The sequence below is a fragment of the Bos mutus genome, chromosome 1, assembly GCF_027580195.1.
Source record: "Bos mutus isolate GX-2022 chromosome 1, NWIPB_WYAK_1.1, whole genome shotgun sequence".
In the NCBI taxonomy this organism is placed as follows: Eukaryota; Metazoa; Chordata; class Mammalia; order Artiodactyla; family Bovidae; genus Bos; species Bos mutus.
Window position 1 is genome coordinate 63,165,969 of NC_091617.1, and position 24,669 is coordinate 63,190,637.

Genomic DNA, 24,669 nt, shown 5'->3' on the forward strand with positions numbered 1-24,669 from the left:
AAACAATCCACAAACCCAGCTTATCCTGAAGCAGGGGTGGAAAGGTCTCTGCCTGTTCCAGAAGGAAAATTCTGTGCTTGTGGAGTCCCTCTAGGGAGTCCTCAGTAAAGCACAGAAGAATCTTTGGGCTGAGTCAGTCATTAGCTTTATGGTTCATCTAGGAAAACTTGTTTTGTGACAACCTACACCTGCTGGGTTTGATGGTGCTTAATGGGATCTGGTACATAGCTAATATTATCATGGGAAGTGTTTTAGAATTATTTGTAAATTACTGTTTATTTAACTGGTGAACTTTACTGTCAGAAAGATCATATTTAATAAAAATATTATGCAATTAAAAATTAATTGATATTGATTAAGGTCCACTGATTAGTCAATATTACTGTATCAATATAAATTTCCTAACTTAATACTCTGGTTGTATGACACTAATATTTGGGAAAGCTGAATGAAGGTATATAGGAATTCTTTGACTATTTTTTGTAGAATTTTTTATAAGCTGAAATTATTTCAACATAAAAACTTAAAAAGAGTATTTAAAAAAAAAAGAGTATTTTTAAACCTTTAGAAAGATAATTCACAGGACTTGATAATTTATTCCAAAACTTGTGTTTAGGGGCTGGACCCAGGAAAAGAACAACCCTTCAGCATCTCTCCTTTGCTGCCAAGATGATAAAATGCACTGTAGGTCAGATATGGAGTTCTTTGACACAGTAAACTCCTAAATAAATATTAATAGTAATAATTATAGTCTCATGTGGAGATGCTTCTCTAGAAATAAAGGAACAAGTCATTACACTAAATACCCTACCAAATATTCTCCAAGTAGCTTACAAGAAGCTTAGAAACTGCTGTCCTAGAAAAAGAAAACAGGGAGTCACTGACAAATTTTGAGCAAAGCAAGCAAAGGACAACAGCAACAGTTCAGGAAGATTCAACAGGCCTTTAGTGCACAGGATGAAGTGGAAAGCGACCACACTCAGCTAACCCCACTAGGAGTTATTCTAACAATTTAGGAGTGAATGGTCCTCACTGAATGGGCCTGGAAGGAAGAAGCCCTGAGGACAGGCATTTTGAAGCATTCATCAGTCTGGCTGGGATTAGACTGGAGGTGGGGGCAGAAAGAGAGAAATGAGTCAGTGGTTACTTGAAGATGTCTCACCAGAATGACTGGCGCAATGCTGGTGTCACTGAGAGGCTGATGGAAAATAGAAAGATCACACACACAGCTTGGGGCACAAACTCCAGTGGCTCCAGAGGCCACGCAGGTGCAAAGTGGGGACGACAGGCCGTGGTGGCTTTGAAACTGGACAACTGATCTCTCTAAATAGGGTGGTGGTCCATGGGGGTTGATACAGCTTGGCATCAGCAGTCCTTACTATGTGGGAATGCACTTTTGATGTTACCAGATCTTCAATTTCTGCAGGGGAATCCAGAAATTCAGATCTCAAATGTGAAAAATATTAACTCTTTAATGTTGGCAATTAATTTTTTAAAACTTTAAAACATGGCATGTGCTAAACCAAACACATCTGTGGGCCAGATTTGGCAGACAGGCTATCTATCAATTGTAAGCTCTGACAAAGAGAGGTCAAGGGTCAAAGTTCATAAACGATCTTGGTGATACATAGGAAGATAAGAGACTGTAAAGGGATCCAGTAACTAAAATACTATACCTTCAGCCTTCTGAGCTATATGAATGTCCCTACCCTTCAAGTCTATATATGGATTTGAATTTACACAGGAAGTCTAATCTAATCCTCAGATGGTTAAATAATAAGAATTTGAGTGGTTACTGTGTGCTGAGTACACAGAGGTCAAAGAATTTCAAATTAAATAGAGAAGAAAACACATGCCCTCCCAAAACCGTGAGACAAATTATGAAATAACCTGGGAGACTGCTTTCTCCATATTAGGTTAGAATATCTGAGTCACCTTAAATCCGAGACTGCCCCCCAAAATCACTTCCATTTAGCAACCTTTGCAATAACGCCTGTGTGTGTGTGTGGTATGCTTGAATCTCTAACCAGAAATCTGATTTCCTCAGCAGTGGTTGCAAAGCGACAGCCTCCATGCCTCCCTCCGCTTGGGAGGGACTTAGCTGGGTTGGGGGTACCTGGGCGCCGGCAGAGGAGGCTGGGAGTGGCAGGCGGAAAACCTCTTTCCGTCAGGTTTCCCCGCTGGAATCCCTGTCTTTGTTTCTGTCATTACTCTTTAAGTGTTTATGTAGGAGGAGACAGGCACCGAAATAGAAAGTGTCAAAGAGATGATGACAATGAAGATAAAAACAAGGCAGGGCATTTTTTTTTTCAGTCCCACCTAGCCCCATCCAACCAGAAAGCCAGCGCGCCTCCTCTGGCGTCTTCAAAGAGCCGTCGGTGGGGCAGGAAGCGGGCGGTTCGGGCTGCGGGTGCTCTTAGGAGCGCGGCGATTTCCTCCGAGCCGCCCAGTTATCTCCAGAGCCGCCGAGCAGCTCTCCTAAGAGCGCGTTCTCTCCCCCACCCGGTCCTCCTCAACCCACCCACCTACTTCCTCCGGCTCCATACACACACCAGAGCGGAGCTGCCAAAAATTTCCACCCTCCGCCCCCCTCCCTAGCTAACTTCCTTCCAGCATTTCCTGAGCTGGATGATCCTAGGATTTGTAAGACAGGAAAAAAGGAAGGCGTGAGGGCGGGCGAGAGAGACAGGATGCTGGGTTTTCGTCCTACCCAAGCCGTCTGAAGACTGGACAGCGCGCGCCGGGCGGAGGACCCACGGCAGCCCCCCCAGGCGGTCCCCGCGCCCCTCGCCGCCGCCGGCTGCCCTGCGCTCTCGGCCACTCCCTGGGCTTCGAGAAGGCGGACTCCAGAGAGCTCGCCCTCCCTCCGAAGGGGAGGAAAACACCCGAAGAAGACACCGCGGGAGGCCGTGAAAGTCCCGGGGACTCCAAGTGAGGAAGTGGCACTCCCAGCGCGCCGGCCCGCCGCCGCTGCCAGCTCCGCACGGCCTGCGGCACCGCGGCCCTGGAGGAGCGCGCCGTGGAGTTCAGGCTCCGCGCCCGCGCCGGGCTCCGCGCCCCGCGGGCTCCATGCGCGCTGCCCCGGGGCCCAGGCTCTTCCCCACGCCCATGCGGCCCCCCAGCGCCGCGCCGCAGCCACTGATCTAACCTCCCCCCGGAGACCATCGTAGGCGCGGTGCCAAGCAGAGAGGGGAGGGCGAGACGGAGGGGCAACCTCTTTGGGACTAACTCATGAAGAACAAGGGTGCCAAGCAGAAGCTGAAACGAAAGGGAGCCGCCAGCGCCTTCGGCTGTGACCTGACGGAGTATCTGGAGAGCTCAGGACAGGATGGTAAAGTGCCTTCTCCCCCTTTCCCCCACCCCCCACCGCTTCTTTTTGTTTCGGAGCGAGAGGGGGAGACTCTCGTAGGGCGTGTTGCATTCAATTCACAAGTTAATGTATTCCAGGCCTGTGCGCTTGTGGTACTTTTTTTAAACAAAAAACATATATGATTCCTAAGGTGCATAACGCTGCCACCCCGACGTGCGGAGGTTATGTCACTCCTTCCAGTTGTGTCACACTGGCCGTTAATGGGCGGCGCTGCCACACGTCTGACCGGCTACTCTGGGGGGGTGGGGGTGAGGGCGTGAGAGGTCCTGCTCCCAAAATTTGGATGTCGGAGGGGAAGGATGAGGGCTGGACCTGAGGGATGCTGTGCAGTGGGCTTCTCTGGGCACATAATTATGACTGCCTTAGGTGTCCCTCCAGGGCTCTCCAATTTCGTCCGCTCACATCTTTTTTTATTAATGTGCTGGAAGGCAGGGGGTGCGGTGGATCCTGGCTGGGGGAGTGGTTGCACAAACATTTTCTGAATTTCTGAACTGATGCCAAATATATAGTACATCCCTCCCTCCCCCTTCCCAACCCTTCAGACCCTTTACCTCCTCTGGGCCTTCAGAGGAGCATTTGGTGTGTCAGACAAGAAGAGTGTTGTGAAAAGGTCAGAGGGCCTTGATTTTAAAATAGTTTAGGGCATGTAAGAGAATAGGAGAGCCTCTCTGTTTTCAAGGTCAGATTGGAGAAAAAGGAATCCTCCAGAGTAGAGACAATTTAAACATTTGTTGGGGGGAGGGTGGAAGAAAACAATCTAGAATAGAGTAATGGCATTTGAGGTTAGAAGTTTTTAATCATAGGAAAGTTGGGGAAATTGAGCATTAAATGACTCCTTTTGTAAGGTTGACTGGCCCTGCATTTATCCATGACAAAAAGGCCTTGTCTTCAGAAACTTCAGTGAGAGAAGAAAAAAATCCACGATATGGGCCTTGTGTTTATACATAGATAGATACAACAAAGGGGGGAAACTGAAGGGCTAGCTGGGCAGAATAATTCTGCCTCCAGGAAAGTAATCTCAAAAACTATTTGATTAGCTCATATCAAATGTGCATCTCAAAAACAGAGCAGTGCTTTTGTTTCTATTTCTTTTTTTTTTTTAAGACTCAGCACCAACTAGTAATTTGCAGTGGTGTGATATTCCTGTGGTATTCTTGAGTTCAGAGGCTGCCGTGTCTTTAGGACAAATGAATGGCTTAGTTATTTTACAGCTTGAGGGACCACAGGTTTCAAAACTGCCTCTTTTAAAACTGGGACACAACAGAGTCAATTCATTTAATCCCATCCAGCAATCTAGAGAGGTAGATTTGAAATAACATCCTTGAATTGATTTTTTTTTTTTTTTTTGAGAACTCCAAGTATGCATCTTAACCACTACCATCAGGCATTCAGAATGAAATGTTTTCCTCCACCTGTTTTTTAACAGGGGGACTTCAGGGTCTTGTCCCGGTTCACTTATGAATGTTCCCACCAAGTGGATGTTAAACTCTGGGCCCTCGCTCCAAAGCTGAGAGGTACATGGAGGTGCTTCTTAGCCCTCCCCTGTTCTGACCATGTCACAGATCCTAGAATAAGCAAAGAATCCCAGGGTTCTGTGAAGACACCTCAGAGGCAGCCTTAAACAGTTCCTCTTTCACTTGATTTATATTTTGAGTTTTCTTATATGTTTTGTGTGGGGGGGGAAAAAAGAGAGGGGGATACTGCTTAAAGAAAAACAAAATGTTAAAACCAGTACCCAGTGCATCCCGCCCTAGGGAGAAGGGGGGAAGCCCAGAGAGGTAAACTGACCTGCCTAAGGTCATACAGTCAGTCATGAAGGATGCAGAGGTCTCTGGCCCACTTGGCTCCTTTCCCCTCCTTGGCTTCCTTGTCTAGGCCAACATTCTCCTCTAATGATTTTTTTCCTCTAAATTGAAAGCAGACAGTCCTGCCCCAGAATCAGCAAGCTTTCAAGGCTGACATACCTGAATAAAGTTCAGCTTTGAAAGAGAAGGAAACTGACCCACTTAATGACCCACCATTATTGTGCCGCGTAGGAATTAGGCTTGCCTAATAAGCGCTTATGTAAAATGAGAATAATTAGGATTTCTTCTCTCATATCTAGAACTAGTCAGGCAGTTGTCTCATTTTCTTTAGAGGGTAGCATCAATAAATAGCATTGAGGCTAATGGTTTTCTCTAAAACAATGTGTCCTCCTCATGACTGTTCTGAAACAGTTTTTCCCCAGGAAGGAAAAACTGACTTAGGCAGTGTTCCTTTGCCCATGACCTTGGAAGTTCAGCCCAGAATGCTGAGGGTGACAAGTAACTAGGATCTAGAAGGCTGTCACAAAACTAACATTGTGCGTGCTGAGTCACTTCAGTCGTATCAGACTCCGGGCAAACCAATGGTCAGTAGCCCGCCAGGCTCCTCTGTCCGTGGGATTCTTCAGGCAAGAATACTGGAGTGGGTTGCCATTCTGTCCTCCAGAGGTTCTTCCCAACCCAAGGATCGAACCCCAGTCTCCCCTGTCTCTTGCACTGGCAGGCGGGTTCTTTAGCACTGGTGCCACCTGGGAGCCCCAAGACTAACATCACAGTTCCTCAGACTTTGGAGGTCAAGGATGGAATGAGACCGAAAAAATGGATTCAGGTCTGGGTGTACAGGGCAGAAGGGAAGAATGGAGATGTGGGGGATCCAAGAAAACCCCTGTGTAGGGGGGAGAGGGAGGGAAATCTCTGAGCTGGGGTACAAGACAAAACTGGCTGGTGACAATTAAATGTTCTCAGGTCACCTGAACATGGGGAATTTACACCCCTGGACTGAACAGAGAGGAAAAATGTCATTCACGTCTGCAATTTGCTGTAGCCGAGTCCTGCTGCATTCAGTTAAACACACCTGATGGGGCAAGATGTTTAGGTGACAAATAGGTGTTCATCTTTGAGCAGATGTTGCTTGGGGCCAGTTTCGTCTTTAATCTTTAGGAGCCTGATGAAAAACAGAAACCTTTTCTTAGAAAACATTCACAGAGACATACACATATAATGTCCTGTGTACAGTTTCTGTGGGCATCCACACAGATGCCAGATTCAGATCCTGCTGTTGACTGTCCCCAGCTGCAGACAGAGCTGATGCAAATGGCCAATTTCCCCCTTTTGCGTCTATGGCCACTTTTCTCCAGCCTGGTGCGAACACCCGAGAATGGGATGAAGTTGCTCCTGGTCAGCCTGGCCAGCTTTTCTCTCACCTACCCTCCAGCACAGTGGCTGCTGCCCCAACCCCCAGCTCTCCCCTGGGAACCAGGTAATTTTCTCCTCCTGTCTGGAATAGAGGGAGAAGATCATCCCTTTGTCACTGCTGATGGTGAAAATAGTAGTTTTCTCTACCTCTCCCCTCTGGACAGAGTGCCTTGGGTCTTCACACAGTGCCTGGAAACAGTGGGGCCAGGAGTCAAGGGGCCAGTAAGAGAGCATTACAGGAAAGCTGTCTTCTGCCTCTATTCTGATCGCACTCTCAGATCTGAGGGCTTCCTCACTCTCCCCAACAATCTCTGCCATCTGACTCACTCCTGGATAACCACTGTCGGGGTGGTGGTTTGCCATGATGGCAGCACAATAGAACCATGTGGGGAGCATTAAGAAAAGTTGATGTCTGGGCCTCCTCTCAGAACAATTAAATCAGAATCTTGGTGCATGGGTATGTTTTAAAAGCTTCCTCGATGATTCTTATGCAGGAAAAGTTGAGAACCACTGCTTATAGTGCAGGGATTTATAGATCATTTAGTCTCTGGATAAGCAGCCTTGACTATTCAGAAGGTGCCCTCTGAGTGTTTGATAAGAACATTGTTCATGAAGGTTTTTTCGAGTTCTTATCACGTTGAAAAAGAATATGTACTGATTTAATGGATGTGAGTTTGAGCAAACTCCGGGAGATAGTGAAAGGCAGGAAAGCCTGGTGTGCTGCAGTCCATGGGGTTGCAAAGAGTCGGACACAACTTAGTGACTAAACAACAATACATATGTGTGTGTATTTGATTTGGGGAATTCTAGAAGGTTCATAATAAATAAATAAACACCCATTACGAAATAAAATTTTCAAGCTTGATGAGAGTAAGATGGCCCTAGTACCTCAAAGAACAAGGATAAGGCAGTGAGAACTTTGAGGTGTAGTTATTCTAAGTGTACTTCTTAGGCTAAGTCATTCTCTTACTTTGTTCATTCACTTATTTAACAAACAGCTATACAGTGCTGTAGAGGTATGGTGGAAGAGAAAGAAACAGATACCCCAGCCTCAAGAAATTTACAGTCTCAGGGATGTGAACAAACTTTCAGAAACCAATGGCTTTGAAGTTAGTTGTTATAACTGAAGGAGAAAATGCAAAAGCTCTTATCTTCGATTAAACAGACAAGAAACCCAAACATAAACAGGACAAAGTCTGAGCAAGGAAGGTGAATGTGTTCAATAGAAGATTTAACACTGAATGGAGAACCAGGGCAAGGGTATTCATTGGCTTAGTGGTTTCCTTCCCAGCGTCTTGCCTGGCACATCATTATCACACCTTCCCTAGCTAACTGTCCATCCTTTGGGTCTCAGCTGCTTCTGGAAACCTTCCTTGATCCTCCCAAGTCAGGTGCCCCCTGCTGGGGGCTTCCAGTAGGAGTTCTGGAAGCATGCCGCCTAGAGCAGAATCCAGACTTTGCCTGTTCCCAGCTGAGTGACTGTGGAGCAGGCTACTTATCCCCTCTGGCTCTCCCTTTCCTCGTTTGTAAAATGGGGATAAGGGGACTGATGTGAAGAGAAATGAGTTACTACGAGCAAAGCACTTAGAAGAGGGCATGCATAAGGTAAGCTCTAAATGTAGCTTCCCTGGTGGCTCAGTGGTGGAGAATCTGCCTGCCAGTGCAGGAGACTCAGGTTCGATCCCTGGGTGGGGATGATACCATGGAGAAGGAAATGGCAACCCACCTCAGTATTCTTGCCTGGGAAATCCCGTGGACAAAGGAACCTGGCAGGCTGCAATCCATGACGCGACTGAGCAATTAAACAACAACAACAACAACAACAAATGTAGCTATTGTCATCATAACATTGTAGATGTGCCCTAAATAACCACATACTATATATGCCATGACCAAATGAATGCATGAGGGCTCCCATGAAACGAATAAATGATATGGTCTGGTAAAGAATCTGCCTGCAATGCAGGAGACCCCGGTTCAATTCCTGGGTCAGGAAGATCCGCTGGAAAAGGGATAGGCTACCCACTCCAGTACTCTAGCCTAGAGAATGGTTCATGGGGTCGCAAAGAGTCAGACACGACTGAGCGTCTTTCACCTCACTTTCAGATGGGTTAATTAATTACCAACAGGGACAGGAAGCAGATTGGTTGCCCCACTAAGCAGAGAGTTCACAGAGGGATTTCCCAGAGCCACTGGGGAGTGGAGCGTCAGTAGACAGTGGTGGGGGAGCAGAACATCAACCTGAAACTATAGGGCCCTGAGAAAGATCTGAGAAAGATACCCTGTCACTCCCAGAGCTGCAGGGAACTGAAAGAGAAGTCCAGTCCTGGAGGTGGAGCTTGTGGAGACAGAACAGCCACTTCCTGGGCTTGCGTTTGGAGAGCTATCCCCAAATCTGGGCTCTCACAGTGAAACAGGAAGAACTAAACGAGGAGAATTAAGGCTTTTAAACCTGAAGCAAACTAACTGACAGCATGAAGCCAAACTAAGTAACTCTGTATGGTCTGGATGTGGCAAACAACCCACCCAGAGGATGGAAACAGCCATTCCACCTGCGTACATCCCTCCCCCCTGCCCACTGTCCAGACCTCTGCCAAGAGCCCCTTGACCACAGGCATAGCCTTGCCCTTCCTCCACCCCATGACCCCCACTGGCAGCTGCCTAGATGCCTTCTAACCTCAGAGACCCAGGCCTTTAGACAGTTAAGGAAACCCTTGGTCCCGTTGCCCCAGACCTGCCCTGGAGCCCAGTGGACCATCTGCTGGGGCAGAGGGAAACAGGTTGAAACTAGAAACACATTTTCCCGCAGACGATGCTGTGGGTGGTAGATTATCTCCCCAGTGCCATTAGAGCTGTGTTTTTTGATGCATTCTTTTTCTCCCCGCCTCCCTTAGTCCATTAGGCATCTGTGGGCTATCCTGGAAACTTTCTTCTGTGGGAGTGGGGCCTGGGGAAAAACACATAAATTCCAGAAGCTGAGCAACCAAGGCAGTTCTGAATCACTTGTTGAGGACCAGTTGTCCCCGGGAGTCACTTCACTGCAGAAAGTTTCCTGGGATTTTGTGGCAGAGGGTGTGAGAGGAAGACAGGGCTCAGAGGCCCAGGACTCCATCTGGGGATGAGAGGTGACACCCAACTCCTCTTCATTAGATATTGCAGCTAAAAATGTCTGGAGCAAAGTACCCATAGACCCTCAGGTTGGGACTCCCTGGTGCTTCCTCCAGAGCAGGCTGCTCAGGGTGACTTGTACCCCGCTACCCCATCCCTGGTTTCAGGACTCCACTTCCCTCTGTGTGGTTCCTTCACACCAGTCTTGAGGCCCAGGAACACGGCTATGCTCGCTCTTTTGGTTTTCTGGGTTTTTTTTTTTTTTTTGCTTATTGCTTGTCCTGTATTGAAGCCAAGGTGGCATTTTTTTTCCAACTCATCATCACACTTCCAGTTAATTTTCTTTTTACTTGCGGGTGCATGTCCCACCTGATCTTCTGTTTCTTTTTTATGATCCTGTAATCGCCACGTGTCAGTTTAATGAGTTTTGGTGTTTCTCCCTCAAAGGACCGTCCTTGAGTCCTAATTAAGGTGGGGCCACAGCCTGATAGAACTTTAGGCCATCTAAATCGCACCGCCGCCCTTGTCCCTCTAATCTGCACCACCACCACCCCTCCCCATGCAGTTTTAGGTCAGGCTTAAAATAAAGGACCCCTGAGGAAACATCCTGATTTCAATTTAGAAGAGAATAGATACTGGGGCTAGATTTTTAAGAGCAGCTTTTTGATAAAGATGAGAATGTTAGGCTTCTAAAGGGAAGAGGAGGAAGGAGAGAAGGAACCCGGAAATGAAGCTGAGCCCCAAATCACAGCTACTTGTTATTTTTATTCGTGGAATTACAATCTACATTGTTTGTTTACTATGTGCCAGTCACTTGATACATACAAAGTAATATTTTCAAAATCTGTACAAATTCGGATGTTTTCCCCCTTTTTATAGCGGAGAAAACTGAGATCCGAGAGGTTAAATCACTTGCCAAGATTATTGAGATAAGAAAAGCAGAATTTAAATCAAGATCTGTCTGACTCCCAAAGCCACGCATGGTCTTAGGCACAAACACAAGTTCCCAAAATAGCATATTTCATAATTTGACATTTATGTCATAGTTTTGTCCAAAAAAAAAAACCCAAAAAACTCTGCGAAAAGTGGCCTTTTCTCGCTTGCATTGTTCTTGCCCCAGCCTGGGTCTGGAATAGTAATAATAACAGCTAACGTTTGCACAGCACTTCACCCCTACCTACTTGCTTTCAAGTCCAGCCAGGCCCCACCTTTTCCTCCCAGGCCCCTCCCTGACCACTGCAGCCACAGTCCTCCTTCCTTTTTGGAACAGCCCTTGCCTGAGACTCAGAGGCACCCAATTTAGTCCTCATTCTCCTCCTTACCCTGTTTTCTCTCTGGCTTTGTGTTTACAAGGCCGTGAGCTCTGCTAAAGGTGGGGGCCTCGGGCAGCTCATGCAGACTGAGGAGCTCGCTGGCCTCCCCCAGGCCAGCACACCGCTGATGTTTGGTTTCCTCCTCAGGAAGCCTGAGAGAGCCCTCCTAGGAAGCTCAGGACCTGGGCCATGGCTGCCGTGCTGCTGGAATATGAGGAATCCAAGACTGTCCGAGGTTCCCCACAAGGGCACAAAGCTCCTCGCAGATAGAAACAGATCCAGGCTTTGCGCAGGGCGCCCTGGAAACATCACCTTTCCCTAATGCCTTGCCAGTCACTCATTGATATGAACCACCTTCTTGGTGGGGTCTCAGAACCAACTGAGTTTGTAGGATCGAGTGTCAGGCACTCTTTGTTCTAGTTCAAGTGTGGCTGATGCATATCAGGCCTTGGGGCTATCCCCATGACCTGATGCTGGCCAGTATGATGCCCATGATCAGTATGCCTCTGGGCCCTCACCACTACCCCCAGAGGGTTGAGGGGAAAGGTCACCCTCCCCAAAAGCAACTTATACCAGCTCTTGCTTTACAGACAGCGGAAAACTGTTTGACATATAAAGCAGCAGTCTGGCAAACTACAAATCTGTAGCTTTTAAGAATTGAGCTAATTTGTGTAATTACGCATATTTCTTTCCCTAGCTTTTTTCATGTTTTTATTCAGAAGCCATCTTATATGGGGCTTTCAGTTCAATGCAACAGATATTTAATGGGACTCTAATATGCTAGACACTCTGGGGTTCACAAAGATGCTCTCAAGTTGCTCTCAGCCTAGTGGGTTGTGTAAGACAGGGAAACAACCAAGTATGGAGGATGTAAAGAACAGACTTTTGGACTCAATGGGATATGATTGGAAAGAATAGCATTGCAACATGTATATTATGACATGTAAAATAGATGACTAGTCCAAGTTCGATGCATGAAGCAAGGCAACCAAAGCCGGTGCTTTGGGACAACCCAGAAGGATAGGGTGGGGAGGGAGGTGGAAGGGGGGTTCAGGATGGGAGGACACGTGTATACCTGTGGGTGATTCATGTTGATGTATTGTAATTATCACAATATTGTAAATAACTATCCTCCAATTAAAACAAATTTTTAAAATTTTTACCAAAAAAATGTACTGAAAATGAAATGAGGGCTCTACAAAAGCTGCAAGAGAAGATGTTAACATGCAAGGCAGCTGAGTGAAAGAAAACTATGAGTGGGTTGTTTGTAAAGGGAAAAAAATCAATAAAACAATAAACATCATCTGACCGGTGAGGAATGACGGAGATGTGGGGAGATAGAGCGGAGATGTGGGGAGATAGAGCGGTTGGTTTCTGCAGACAGGAAGCCACATGGCTTTGCCTGATACTTGTAATTGGTCACACCCTCCTGAGCCCTGGGGGAGAAGATGCTGAAACTGTGGGAAAGGTAGTTGAGAGTGACATCTAATGGCCAGGCTTGTAAGGGGAGACCCTGGCTGGGGGGTCAAGCTGTCTTCAGTGGCAGCGAGTGATCTACCATCAGGAGAAGGCACTATGGCTGAGCACAAGCGTGGCAGCTGGTTTGGCTGTGTCTGTGCCCTGCCCAAGAGCAGGGGAATGGAAAATTCTGTTTAAAGGGAAAACTCATAATGTTAACTGACCACCCTAATTGTGTTTCCTGCTTAATCAAACAGTATGGCATAAATGTGCAACCTCAGTCTCTCCCCACTGTGTGTCAAAGTTCTTGTTTTGCCCCCCATTTTATCTTATTTTTTGGCTGAGCCATGCAGCTAGTGGGATCTAGGTTCCCCAACCAGGGATTGAACCCTGGCCATGGCAGTGAAAGCTTGGAATCCTAACCATTCGGCCACCAGGGAACTCACCCTCCCCCATTTTATATATGAAGACCAACTCAGAGGAGTGAAGCAACTTGCCTAACATCACCAAGCTAGGAATTGGGAGAACCAGAACTCAAACCACGTCTGCCCGACATTCAGTTCCCTTTCCACGGCTTTGTCTCCTCTGGACCCAAACCGCTGCAGTTATGCTGGCAGTAAATCTGTCTGATATGCAGAGTTCATTTACCCATGCACTGTCAAGGTGATAAGTTCAGTAGGATTTAGTTCGACTACTAAAACTGCTGGCATCCCCAGTTTTTCGAAGTCAAACATGTAGGTTCCAAATGGCAGGATTCTAAACAGAGAGCATGCCCTGTTACCATAAGTAGCCCCTTCCACCACTGCTTTCCCATCTGTTTCCTGCATGCTGAGTATTATTGGGAAACAATGATGTCAACTCTTCCATATAAATCTACACCTCCCTGCTCACCCCTCCCCTACAATGCATATTTTTGTTCCTCTTTCTGGCTTTTGTCTTACTGTTCTGTTCTTTAAGACTCACGCTTTTTGGCGTCGATTGTTGGCTTTCTTTTTAATAAAGTTTTAGCTATTTAAGCTGCATTGTGGCCTTCAAAGTGCACATGCGTTCTTGGGTCCATATTTGGAAAAGGCTTTGTTTGGCTAACAGCTAGAGTATGGGCCTGTTGTTAGTGAAGAGAAGCCATTTTGCTTTCTGGAAAAGCAAAAGCTGGATGCAGGGCTCTGAATCTGGCTTAGAGATGAGGGCACAGACCCCACTCAGGGGCTCTTGGGAGCTGCATTTAGCTGTTGGACCCTGGGCAAACAGCCTGCAGCTGAACATACCCACTGAGTAATCTGTATTCCCTCACCCAAACCTGACTGTCAAACAAGACGTGGTTTCTTCAGTTCCCCCATTTTTTTTTTTACTGCCCCTAAAGTCCACTTTGTTTCAGAAAGGAATAGGGGAGCTGTTCTGGAGGCAGGTGGGAGGGAAGAGTGTGAGTTGTGAATTCTGGGTTTAAGAATTCTGGACCTCTTTTTTTAAGGCTCTGGTAATGATACTCAAACTCTATCTGGCATTAAGTTTGACTAAAATTGTAGTGTTTAATTAAAATTTTAATCAAAAAGTTTAAAAATATTGGTCAAATTTTAGTGCACTATTAGGATACTATAAAGAGTATTAGAGATACTCCTTTAATTCCCTTTTGAGCGCCTTGAAACAAAATAGACCTGTAGCAAAAGTTTCAGATGGGCATTGCGTAGGTGCTGCAGTATTTGGGTCTGGGGAGAACATGCGACTCCTCGGAATGAGTTCTGCAGAGACAGGGCTGCCAGCTGTAAGTGCGCCTGCAGATCGGTGTTCTGAGGTCAGCCCCTCAGAGACTCTGCTCTCGGAGGTCTGAGACGGGACCTAGGAATCCACATTTTTGCAGATGAGCTCCAGGTGATTGTGGTATCTTTGGCCTACTGATCTCACTCTGACTAGCTTGTAAAAAGCAGCTAAATGAAACCACATGATTTTTTTTTTTCTTTACACTTTTTATATTGCCCCAAATTTCAACAGTGAACATGTATTTTTTACTACTTAAATTGAGAGGAAAAATCTTTTAAAACTATGATGGGAATGGGTTGTCTTGATTCATTGAATTTTTCATGAAGCCATTTTGTTCCGGTCCTTATTTAAAAGAATAATCTTCATAACGTCTCAGTTTGGTTTCCTGCCTTGATAGTTGCAGGCTCATGAAATCAGTTAACCTCTCTGAGAAGCAAAGCATGTAGCAAAGTGGTTAGTGTGTGGCTTTTGTGCTGATAGTCTGCCTTGGTTCAAATCTCAGCTCTACCCCATGCTAGTTTTGTGATTATGGATAGGTTACCAAACCTCTCTGTGCCTCAAGTTTCCTTGTCTGTAAAATGGGGTTGTGAGAATAAAAGTGGGTATCACACAGAGTCATTGCGAGGATTAAATAGGCTAGTGTACTGCCTGGAATTTAGTTAACCTTCCGTGAGCATCAACTACAGTTATTTCCTTGGTGATTAGAAATCTTAACCTGTTTCAGCCTCATTACTCAGAATGTGGTTCCTGAGTAATGCTACAGACTTTCAAGTTGAGAAGGAGCTGAGAACAAATATTCCAAGGCCCCTATATACCCCTAGGAGCTGCTTCTTCTTTTTTAAAAATTCTATTATATACACATATGGAGAAGGAAACGGCAGCCCACTCAAGTATTCTTGCCTGGGAAATCCCATGCACAGAGGAGCCTGGCGGGCTATAGTCCATGGGGTGGCAAAGAGTCCGACACAACTTAGTGACCAAATAGCAACAAACAGATATGTGGATAATTATTTATTTTCTTTGGTTGAATGCATAAAAATGCTAGTTTTTAGATTCTTATCAGTTGATAAATATTTCTGGATGGGAATGTGGTAAAATTTCTAAATTGAACATTTCTTTAGTAATCAGAGAAAGAAAACAATTTAAAAACAAAACTGGAAAGAAATAAAATGAGGGTTATGGGTTATGGCAAAAGGCTGTAATCATAGTGACAGCCCTCCAACCTTCTACTTTTCATCTGTATTTCAGGAGAGTTATAAATCTGGCAAATGAGTCTGTTTGGGTCATTGATGGAACAGGGTAAGGAGGGGTTTTCGCCAGCCTGTATGACTTTTCACATATGTCTGTCTCTTTGCTCCACAGTTGCATTTTGACAGTTGTCTGATAATCTGGCTCAATTTTAGGCTGTATGAACAGCATCTTAGGCTGTAGAGTGTGTATGGACTGAGGGACCCACACTGCACTCTTAACAAGTTGGATCCAGCAGGGAGTCTGTATTCATTTCTCAGTGCTCCATTTGAAGGTGGAAACTGATTCACAGATGTATATTGAGGAAGGTGATCAGGACGGTAAAGTTTAGATGTTTATTACCGCTCGTGTCCAGCAGGGCTTCCCTGGTGGCTCAAAGAGTAAAGAATCTGCCTGTACTGCAGGAGACCCAGGTTCGATCTCTGGATTGGGAAGATCCCCTGGAGAAGAGAATGGCTACCCATCCAGTATTCTTACCTGGAGAATTCCATGGACAGAGGAGCCTAGCGGGCTACAGTTCATGGGGTCGAAAAGAGTTAGACACGACTGAGCGACTAACACTTTCATGTCCAACAACTGTCATAGTTTCTTAAATTGTCTCTATCTTTGAGTAGAAAGAAAATGAGCTCCTTGAAAACTGACCATTCTCTGTTTATCTGTGCGTTAGATGTTTGCGGGGCTGGTTCCTTTCTGGAGGCTCTCAGGAAGACTCTGTTTCCTTAACTTCCCCAGCTTTGAGAGGCTGTCTTCATCCTTTAGCTTATGACCTCTCATCACATTACCTTTGGCCCCTCTGCTCCATCCTCACCTGGCCTTCTGTCTGATCTCCTGCCTCTGTCTTATGAAGACCTTGTCACTACATCGGATAAACCAAAATAATGTTATATCAAGATCTTTAGTTTGATCACATCTGTAAAAACCCCTTTCGCCATATGAGGCAACATTTACAGATTACAGGAATGAGGACTTGAACTTCTTTGAGGAACCATTACTCAACCTACCACGATCTTTTTTCCCCACAACATATGGTCGGCTCCACAGATGTTAATAATGTGAATGAAGGGAATAGGGTAATGATTGCGAGAACGGAGGAAGAGATGGACCTCAGCGTTTTCTCAGCATTTACCACACACCAGGCAAAGGGTCAGCTGGGACACACAGATGAACAGGCATTGTCTGTCCCTGTGGGGCTCACAGTCCCGATGCAGGAGGCAGACACATCCTCTACTGAGTCTCACACAAACCACCGGAGGAAGTGGATGTCATTAATTCTGACTCAGAGAAGCTAGATCTTCTAAGATGAATGGAATCTAAGTAGTCCCTGCCTGTCCCAGACAGGAGGAACAGCATAAGCAACAGTGTCCAGGTGTGAAAGAGTGGCAGGATCAACATTCTGAAAAGAAGAACAAAGAGAGCGACCTGCCTGCCTGGATGAGGTTTACAGGAACGAATGGCTTATTCAATGAGAAGTTTAAATCTTCCAGGGAAAAAAAGAGTGATAAGGGGAAAAAAGTGATAGACAAATGTGCCAGCGTGTAAATTCCAGAATGAGAAAGGAAAAAGAATCTCAAGCCTCATTTAAAGTGTGTGTCCTTTTTGCTGTTTCTATTGTTGCTGTTGAGAAAAAATTGGGCCCCAGACTAGGAATAAACTTCCTCCACGTGGAGGAAAAGTGAGGTGCACCAAGCAGCTGTAACTCAGGCTTTCATAGTTTATATCATCTATTTATTTTCCATCTTGGGAAATTTCACTTCTCTCTTGTCTTGTGCATGATAACCAGAGTGATGTCTGACATTTCAAATCCAAGTTTTATTTGACATGAAAGTTTCTGTAACATTTGTTCCCACTTGCCTCCAGGTCACATTTCTGCTGGAGCCCATCTCTTTTTTTCCTCCAGCTTTCTATTCATCTTTTCTTCCTCCAATGTAAGAAACCACAGAGCAGACAGCAGATCTGTCATTCTTAGCAATTCTGCTCCCAGGTGGCGTCTTGAGCTTGGCCCCGCGAGCTCCCATTCCCTTCCTAGCTAGGTGCTCCCACTCAGAGCGGTGTCTTCTCCCAGCCGCCTGGGTCCCCGAATCGGAGACCTCAGCGTCCCCTGGAGGTGGGCCTCCCTGTCCCATGCCCGCCTTGCCCTTGCCAGATTCCCGAACTCCAGAAACTAAAAATATACTTCAGTCTTTGCTTCCCCTGCTGGCTGGCGCTCAAACTGATTTTGTCCCTTGTGACTGGAAAGCAGAGTCCTAGAAGGGGGTGAGACTGGTGCGTGGTCAGCCGCGGCCTGAGAGGCTCCTCCCAGACTTGTGTTCACCGCGGACTGGGGACATCGCCATTCCTTCCCTGGGCTAAGTCCTCTAGCTGTGCTTTGCCACACCCCGGCTCCAGGGTGGAATGGCAGGAGTCATGAAAAAAAAAAGTGCAGGACGCGATTTTCATGAGGAATAAATACCTCACACAGGTGCGAGCTATCCTTTTCTCCTAAAATTAGAAAAGTAATTGTTTAAAAAATTCAAATGATGCAGAGATTTATGAAGTACAGAGTCCCTTCCTACATGGTTGCAGTTCCATTCATCAGTTCACAGTCTGGGCTGGATTCCTCTAGACTAGTTCTGTCTGGAGAACTTTCTCACTGAGGGAAATATGCTCAGTCTACACTATGCAATGTGGCAGCCAATGGCCCCATCTGGCCGTTAGCACTTGAATGTGGCCAGTGCTACCGAGGAACTGAACTTTAGCCACATGTGGCTCATACTACTGTATCAAACAGCACAGAGACCTTTCTTTGTGTACATACTAAACAATACACACAATGAATGATTCTCTTTGGTTGTTTTCCCACAACTTTACAACATATATATGTCCTGAAAATATGCTGTTTTAAATAACAGTAGATCTTGGAGAACTATCCATTTTGTAATTATAGTTCGATCTCACTCTTTTAAATCACTGCATGGGATTCTGTGGAACGGATGGTTTTTCAAATTATTTTTTTTGGCTGTGCTGGGTCTTCCTTGCTGCACAAGCTGTTCTGTAGTTGCACCGAACAGGGGCTACTCTGTAGTTGCAGTGTGCCGGCTTCTCATTGTGGGGGCTTCTCTTGTTGGGGAGCACAGGCTCTAGGGCATGCAGGCTCATGGGTTGCGGTTCCTGGGCTCTAGAGCACAGGATCAATAGTTGTGGCACCCAGGCTTAGCTGCTTCATGGTATGTAGTATCTTCCTAGACCAGGGATCAAACCCATGTCTCCTCCATGTCAGGCAGATTCTTTACCACTGAGCTTCCAGGGAAGCCCTAAAGTTAATTTTTTTAAAAATCAGGTATCACATTCCTGTAGTTCAAAATGTGAAAGTATATAAAGTGGAAGTCACTCATCGTGTCTGACTCTTTGTGACCCCATCGACTATACAGTCCATGGAATTCTCCAGGCCAAAATACTGGAGTGGATAGCCTTTCCCTTCTCCAGGGGATCTTCCCAACGCAGGGATCGAACCCAGGTCCCCCACATTGCAAGCAGATTCTTTACCAGCTGAGCCACAGGGGAAGCCCAAAAGTATATAAAGGATATAACAAACAAAATCTCCCTCCTATTCTTGTCCTCATCCTTTCTGTTTCTCACATGAGAAGCAACTAGTGTTAATTTCCTTGGAAATCTTTCATAGATATTCTGTGCATATACAAGCAAATATACATGCTTTTTATAAAATACCATAATTAATTTTTCTAATTTATTTTTATTGTAGTTCATTACAGTCTTGTTAGTTACGTATATATATATATACATTCTTTTTAAATATTCTTTTCCATTATGTTTATTGTAGGATATTAAATATAGTTATTTGTGCTATTCAGTAGAACCTTGTTGTTTTCCATTCTGTATATAAAAGTTTACATCTGCTAACCACATCCCCCATGTCCATCTCTCTCCCAGCCCTCTCCCCCTTGGCAACCACTAGCCTACTCTCTATGTCTGTGATTCTGTTTCTGTTTTATAGATAGGTTTGTGTCATATTTTATGTTCCATATATAGATGATATCATTAAAATATCATAATTTATTTGACCATTTCTTTACACAGAAATCTCCCTCTTTTTACAAGTTCCTATAAGGCTTCTCTTACTGTCTAAATACTGATGGATTGATTTCGTATTTATTGAATATGTTGTATGGGCTATGCATCACTTTCATTGACCATTTCTATTATCTATAACTTATTGAATATTAATACTGCTTCCCTTTGCTTATGATGAAGGTAGAATTTCCTAGCTCAGTTATTTCTGATTACACTTTAAACTTGTTTTCCAGTCTTCCTGAGGGATGTTGGTTGGTCAGCCCATATTCTGTCGCTTGGGAGTCCAGGCCCCAGGTTAAGGCTGAGGCTGGCAGCAGGGATAGTGAGAAGCTGTTTGCTGGCATATTCATGGCGTCTTGATCACAGTGCTCTGTTCCTCAAGCCAACCTGGCCCAGGCCGCAGAGACCCAGGAAGAGCCGCAAAAGCAGGTGAAAGGGAGGTAGCAGCCTAAACAGAAGCATCCTAAAGTTGACCATCTATAGTTGTGCAGAAACTAAGGCCTGAGGATATCTTAAAGCAGGATTGAAATTAGTTATGACTGTAGATTCTTACAGTGGGCAAAAAGAGAATGTCTTGATGAAAGCTTGCCATCAGTGTTACTCAACTAAACCTTTCAGTGACTTCTCAGTGCCCTCCAGACAAACATCAACTCCATAAGTACCAGCAGGGTTTACCAGCCCATCACCTCAGACACCTGTGTCCTCTGAGGCCTCAGTGGACACCACCTCCCAACCTGAGCAGGTCCCCGGCCACACTGTACTTCTCGTGGTTCCTCAGAAGTGTTGTGCGCCTCTTCCCTCAGGTGTTTGTGCATGCTCCACCTTCTGTGTAGCTCCTCTTTTTAGCTCCACTTCAGTTTTGCCAGCTCCAGCCCATCCTCTGGGTCTCTGCTTGGTTGTCTCATCCTCCAGGATGCCTCCCTCGTGCTCCCATCGTGCCCTGTACTGCCCCAACACTGTTGTTATCACACTGAGTGTACCACTCTCACCCCTGCCGTATCCTCGCCTCATTCTTCTAGCTGACCCTGGATCAACTCTGTGAGGCCGGGAACTGTGTCTCCTGGTTCATTATTTTACCACCAGCCCAAAGCACAATGCTTATCAATGTGTGTTGAATGAGCGGATGGATCCAGGGAAAGGCAATGTGTCTTGGGTGTGTGTAGTGGTGGGGTGAGGATGGAGGGTGTGTTCTGCCTGGGTATTTTGCACGTGTGTACCTCTGTCATATGTCTGTGGATCAACGTGGAGACTGTGGAGGTGGAGGAGGAGCAGCTTGAGCTCTGGTGGAGTTTAGAATCAAGTCTTCATTTCACAAATGATGTCCTCTGGTTTTGGGCAAGTCATTACACTCACTGAATCTCAATTTCCTCATCTAAAAGACAGGACTGAGAATTTGATGAGATAATATATGCAAAGGGATTTTAAAATGGAAAACAAATATCATAATTATCCTGCAGCTTAAACACTGGTGCTCAGAAAGGGCTGAATGACCCCAAAGGCTGTATTTACTGATACACTGTGAATCTGGTGCCGCCTCGTAGACCTCACCCACAGCCATATTGGAAGGAAAAATCAGAAGAGCTGTTTCCCTTACGTGACCCTCCCCCACAGCCTGTGCCTCTCCCAGCCCTGCCAGCTTCAGCCACACACTCCCAGCACAGGTACTTCACGACCTTGCCGTATGTCATGCAGGTGCACCCTGGGGCTCCAGTGGCGCCCTGGTCACTCAGCACCAGGATCAGCCTGGACCAAGGCAGACACAGAGATGAGTGAACCAGACGCTAACACGTCATGTTTGAGCTGAAAGCATCTTAGGAAATCGCTCTCCAAACCTCTCATTTAATTCATAGAGAACCTGGGACCCTGGGGAGTATGGTCATTTGCCCCCAAAGATGCAGCTAGCCCAGTGAGGTTTTCTGGCTGCTTATTGGTGTTGGCCACAAATCACTGGGTCAGTGTGTTTCTCAGAACCATCCAGCGTCAGGGATCTGAGATGGGAAAAGAGGCGCAGATGGTGATGCCTTTAGGAGAGAAGGAGGATTCGTAAGACCACCTCACAGCTTGAGGAAAATACCTCCTATTATATAGCTGGGTACAAGAATGACACATAATTGCTGTCATAGAATGGTGTCAGTATTTAAGTTTAAAAGCTTACAAAACAGCATATGAAATACATGTAATTCCATTTTGGTAACTATGTATGTAAGAAAAATCATGAAGGAATATGCTCAAAATATTAACAATGGCTTTCTCTAGATGAATCCTTTTCTCTTTCTTCTGCATACTTTGCTGGTTTGCTGTGTTGTCTGACTTTTTTTTTGTTTGTTTTTTAATGATAAATACGTACAATGTCTGTACTTTGATAAAACAATAAGGTATTTTCATTTTTGTAAGAGTAGACATATTATCTAAATTATTTCAGCTTTCTTTACTCTGATTTTGTGTTTGATGATCAGACATCTTTTGTCATCTGTAGCTTACTCTCCTGTGCAAGGCCCTCATCTATATAGAGCCTAGACCTAATTCTGAATTCCTATGATAAATGGTGAAATTGCCCTTTGACTTTACAAAGTCATCCCCTCAGAACTTGGTTTCAGAGAACAGATCACTCTCAGATGAACTGGCCAAATTCAGGTTCCAATTCTGCCAAGAAGACAAAGAGCCCCACCTATGATGACTCCACAGAGGCCCATGCACACACCCTTTGAGGGCCTTCCTACACATCAGCTGGACCCACAGTTCTTATAGCCACTGTTTGGGCTTCGGGGTAAAGCAGTCTTGGGAACCTTTGGCAGTGAATCCCTGAATCTCCGACATGGGGTGAGAGCTTCAGTTTGAGGTTGTGCAAAAGTATGGCTGGCTGCTCTGGCCACAGGCTGACACTCCTAAGAGACTTACATGATACCAAAAGAGTGTGAGATAAATTGGGGGGGGGGTTGTAAAAGTGAAGTTCGAACTACCGGAAGGACAGAAAACCTGCCGAGATTGCAGGGGACTGGGGATTGGGGATTAACTAACCCCTAGATGGCACCTTACAAATGATTGCACCAAATCATCTCTTATCCCTCACAGCCCTGAGAGTAAGATGAAGCAGGTCACTGTTACACCTGCTTTCTCCAAGGACACAAAACTAGTCACCCCAAATCTGTGGCCTTTACTTACTACTCACTAGGATGCAAGATTTATGTACGTCAAGTTCATGTTTAAAGCCATGGCTTGGGTATCAGAAGATCCAGGTATTTGTCATGTGACCTTGTGGGATTCCCTTCATCTTGCTGAATGTTAGCTTCCTCATCTGTAATTTGGGAATAATAATACCTGTTCAACTTGCCCCACGGGTGGGGATATGACAAGACAATGGACATGAAAATAGTGTGCTTTGAAAATAGTGAATTGCTGAAGGATTGTAAGGGCTTCCCTTGTGGCTCAGCTGGTAAAGAATCTGCCTGCAATGCAAGAGACCTGGGTTCAATCCCTGGGTTGGGAAGATCCCCTGGAGAAGGGAAGGGCGATTGTAAAATATGATTAATTTCCCAGTGTGGTACTGAGGGATATGTGTTTGTGAGTAACTTTTTCTAAACAAAATTGTTATTTTAGGACTGGATAAGCTTAATACAGCCCACAACAATCCAGTAACCCCCAGTCAGCTCCCTAGGAACGCAAACCTTCTATTTTCCCACCCCTTGACCTGCTTTGGGTAGATTGTCAGCTTTGAAGATAAAGTAATCAGGTTTCCAGGAAAGAGAGGCATCCTTGGCCAGCTGCTTCTTTTCTCTGGATCCCCTGGGTTAGAGTGGGCTTGGGTTAGGGACTCTTCCAGAAATAGTTGCCTGGAGGACCACCATATTTTAATCCTAAGCGATTGAACTTGCCTGCTTATTTCAAAGGATATTTAAGTACAAATAACTTTAAATCTGTGCTGTGCTTTTCGCATAGCAGGGGCTACTGGAGGGAGGGAGGACCCCTCCCACCAACACTGTTTAAGCCAGAACACTCTGCTTTCTTCATTGCCCTTTTTTTCTATGCTTCAGGGTGAAATTTATCTAAACAAAGCACTTCATGCTTTTAAAAAAAAAAGTCTGAAAACCTCTACTACTTAAATCTGCAAATCACCAAACTATCTCATGGTCACCCACCCAGCCAACTATTTACCTCCCATGCCCGCTCCTGACCTCACTAAAACCTCCTCTCTGACTTCTGCTGCCCTGGGTTTGCTCTGGAGCCCTTCCTCTGGGCAGTCCAGGTGTCATGTTGTGTCTTGTTTCGTTTGGAGATAAGACGTTTCACAGAGCCTGCAGAATACATACGCAAAGCCAGTTCTGAGAGGGGGTCAACTCTGATATGTAATGTGCTGTTTTATGTTTTATATTTTCAATGGAAACAGTAAAGAAATGAGGCGGCTGGCCTTATTGACACTTCTCTAAATTTCTATGAGTAATCCTTGGCCTTTTCACCATTGTGGGACTTCCCTGGTGGCTCAGATGATAAAGAATCTGCCTGCCATGAGGGAGACCAGGGTTCACTCTCTGGATTGGGAAGATCCCCTGGAGAAGGGAATGGCTACCCACTCCAGTAGAACTGCCTGGAGAATTCCATGAACAGAGGAGCCTGTCCATGGGGTTGCAGAGAGTCAGACACGACTGAGCAACTTTCACTTCACTTTTCTTCACTTTTTCTCCACGGTGGATATAAATGTTTCTTATGTGAACACTGGCAACATAGAATACTTTCTGACACTACAGGTGAATGTTTGATGAAAGAGAGGAAAAAAGGAACGGTGATAGGAAGGAAGAATGAAATTGGAAGCTGGTACAGAAAAGTAACTTTAGAATTTTTAAAGTGGCCAACCTAGGTTGAAGTCCTGTTTTTGCCAGTGATGTTTTGTGTGACATGGAATAACATATATCAGTTTTTGTTTTTTTTTTAACATTTTATATTTGGCTGTGCTGGGTCTTCGTTGCTGCTCCGGCTTTCTCTGGTTGTGGTGTTCAGGCTTCTCATTGCAGCAGCTTCTCGTGTTGCTGAGCACAGGCTCGAGGCATGTGGGCTTCACTAATTGCAGTGTATGGGCTCTGTAGTTGTGGCTTCCCAGCTCTAGAACACAAGCTCAGTAGTTGTGGCACACAGACTT

The 24,669-nt window shown here is 45.5% G+C and overlaps 1 protein-coding gene across 1 annotated transcript in view; it reads left to right on the plus strand.

Moving 5' to 3' along the window:
- Window positions 1–2,426: 2,426 nt before the first annotated feature.
- Window positions 2,427–24,669, plus strand: part of ARHGAP31 (Rho GTPase activating protein 31) — a 128,409-nt gene continuing 106,166 nt past the window's right edge. Inside the window, exon 1 of the mRNA XM_005905441.2 lies at window positions 2,427–3,331. Coding sequence (XP_005905503.2) covers window positions 3,232–3,331 — 100 coding nt within the window. The 5' untranslated portion in view covers window positions 2,427–3,231. The remainder of the gene's footprint in view (window positions 3,332–24,669) is intronic.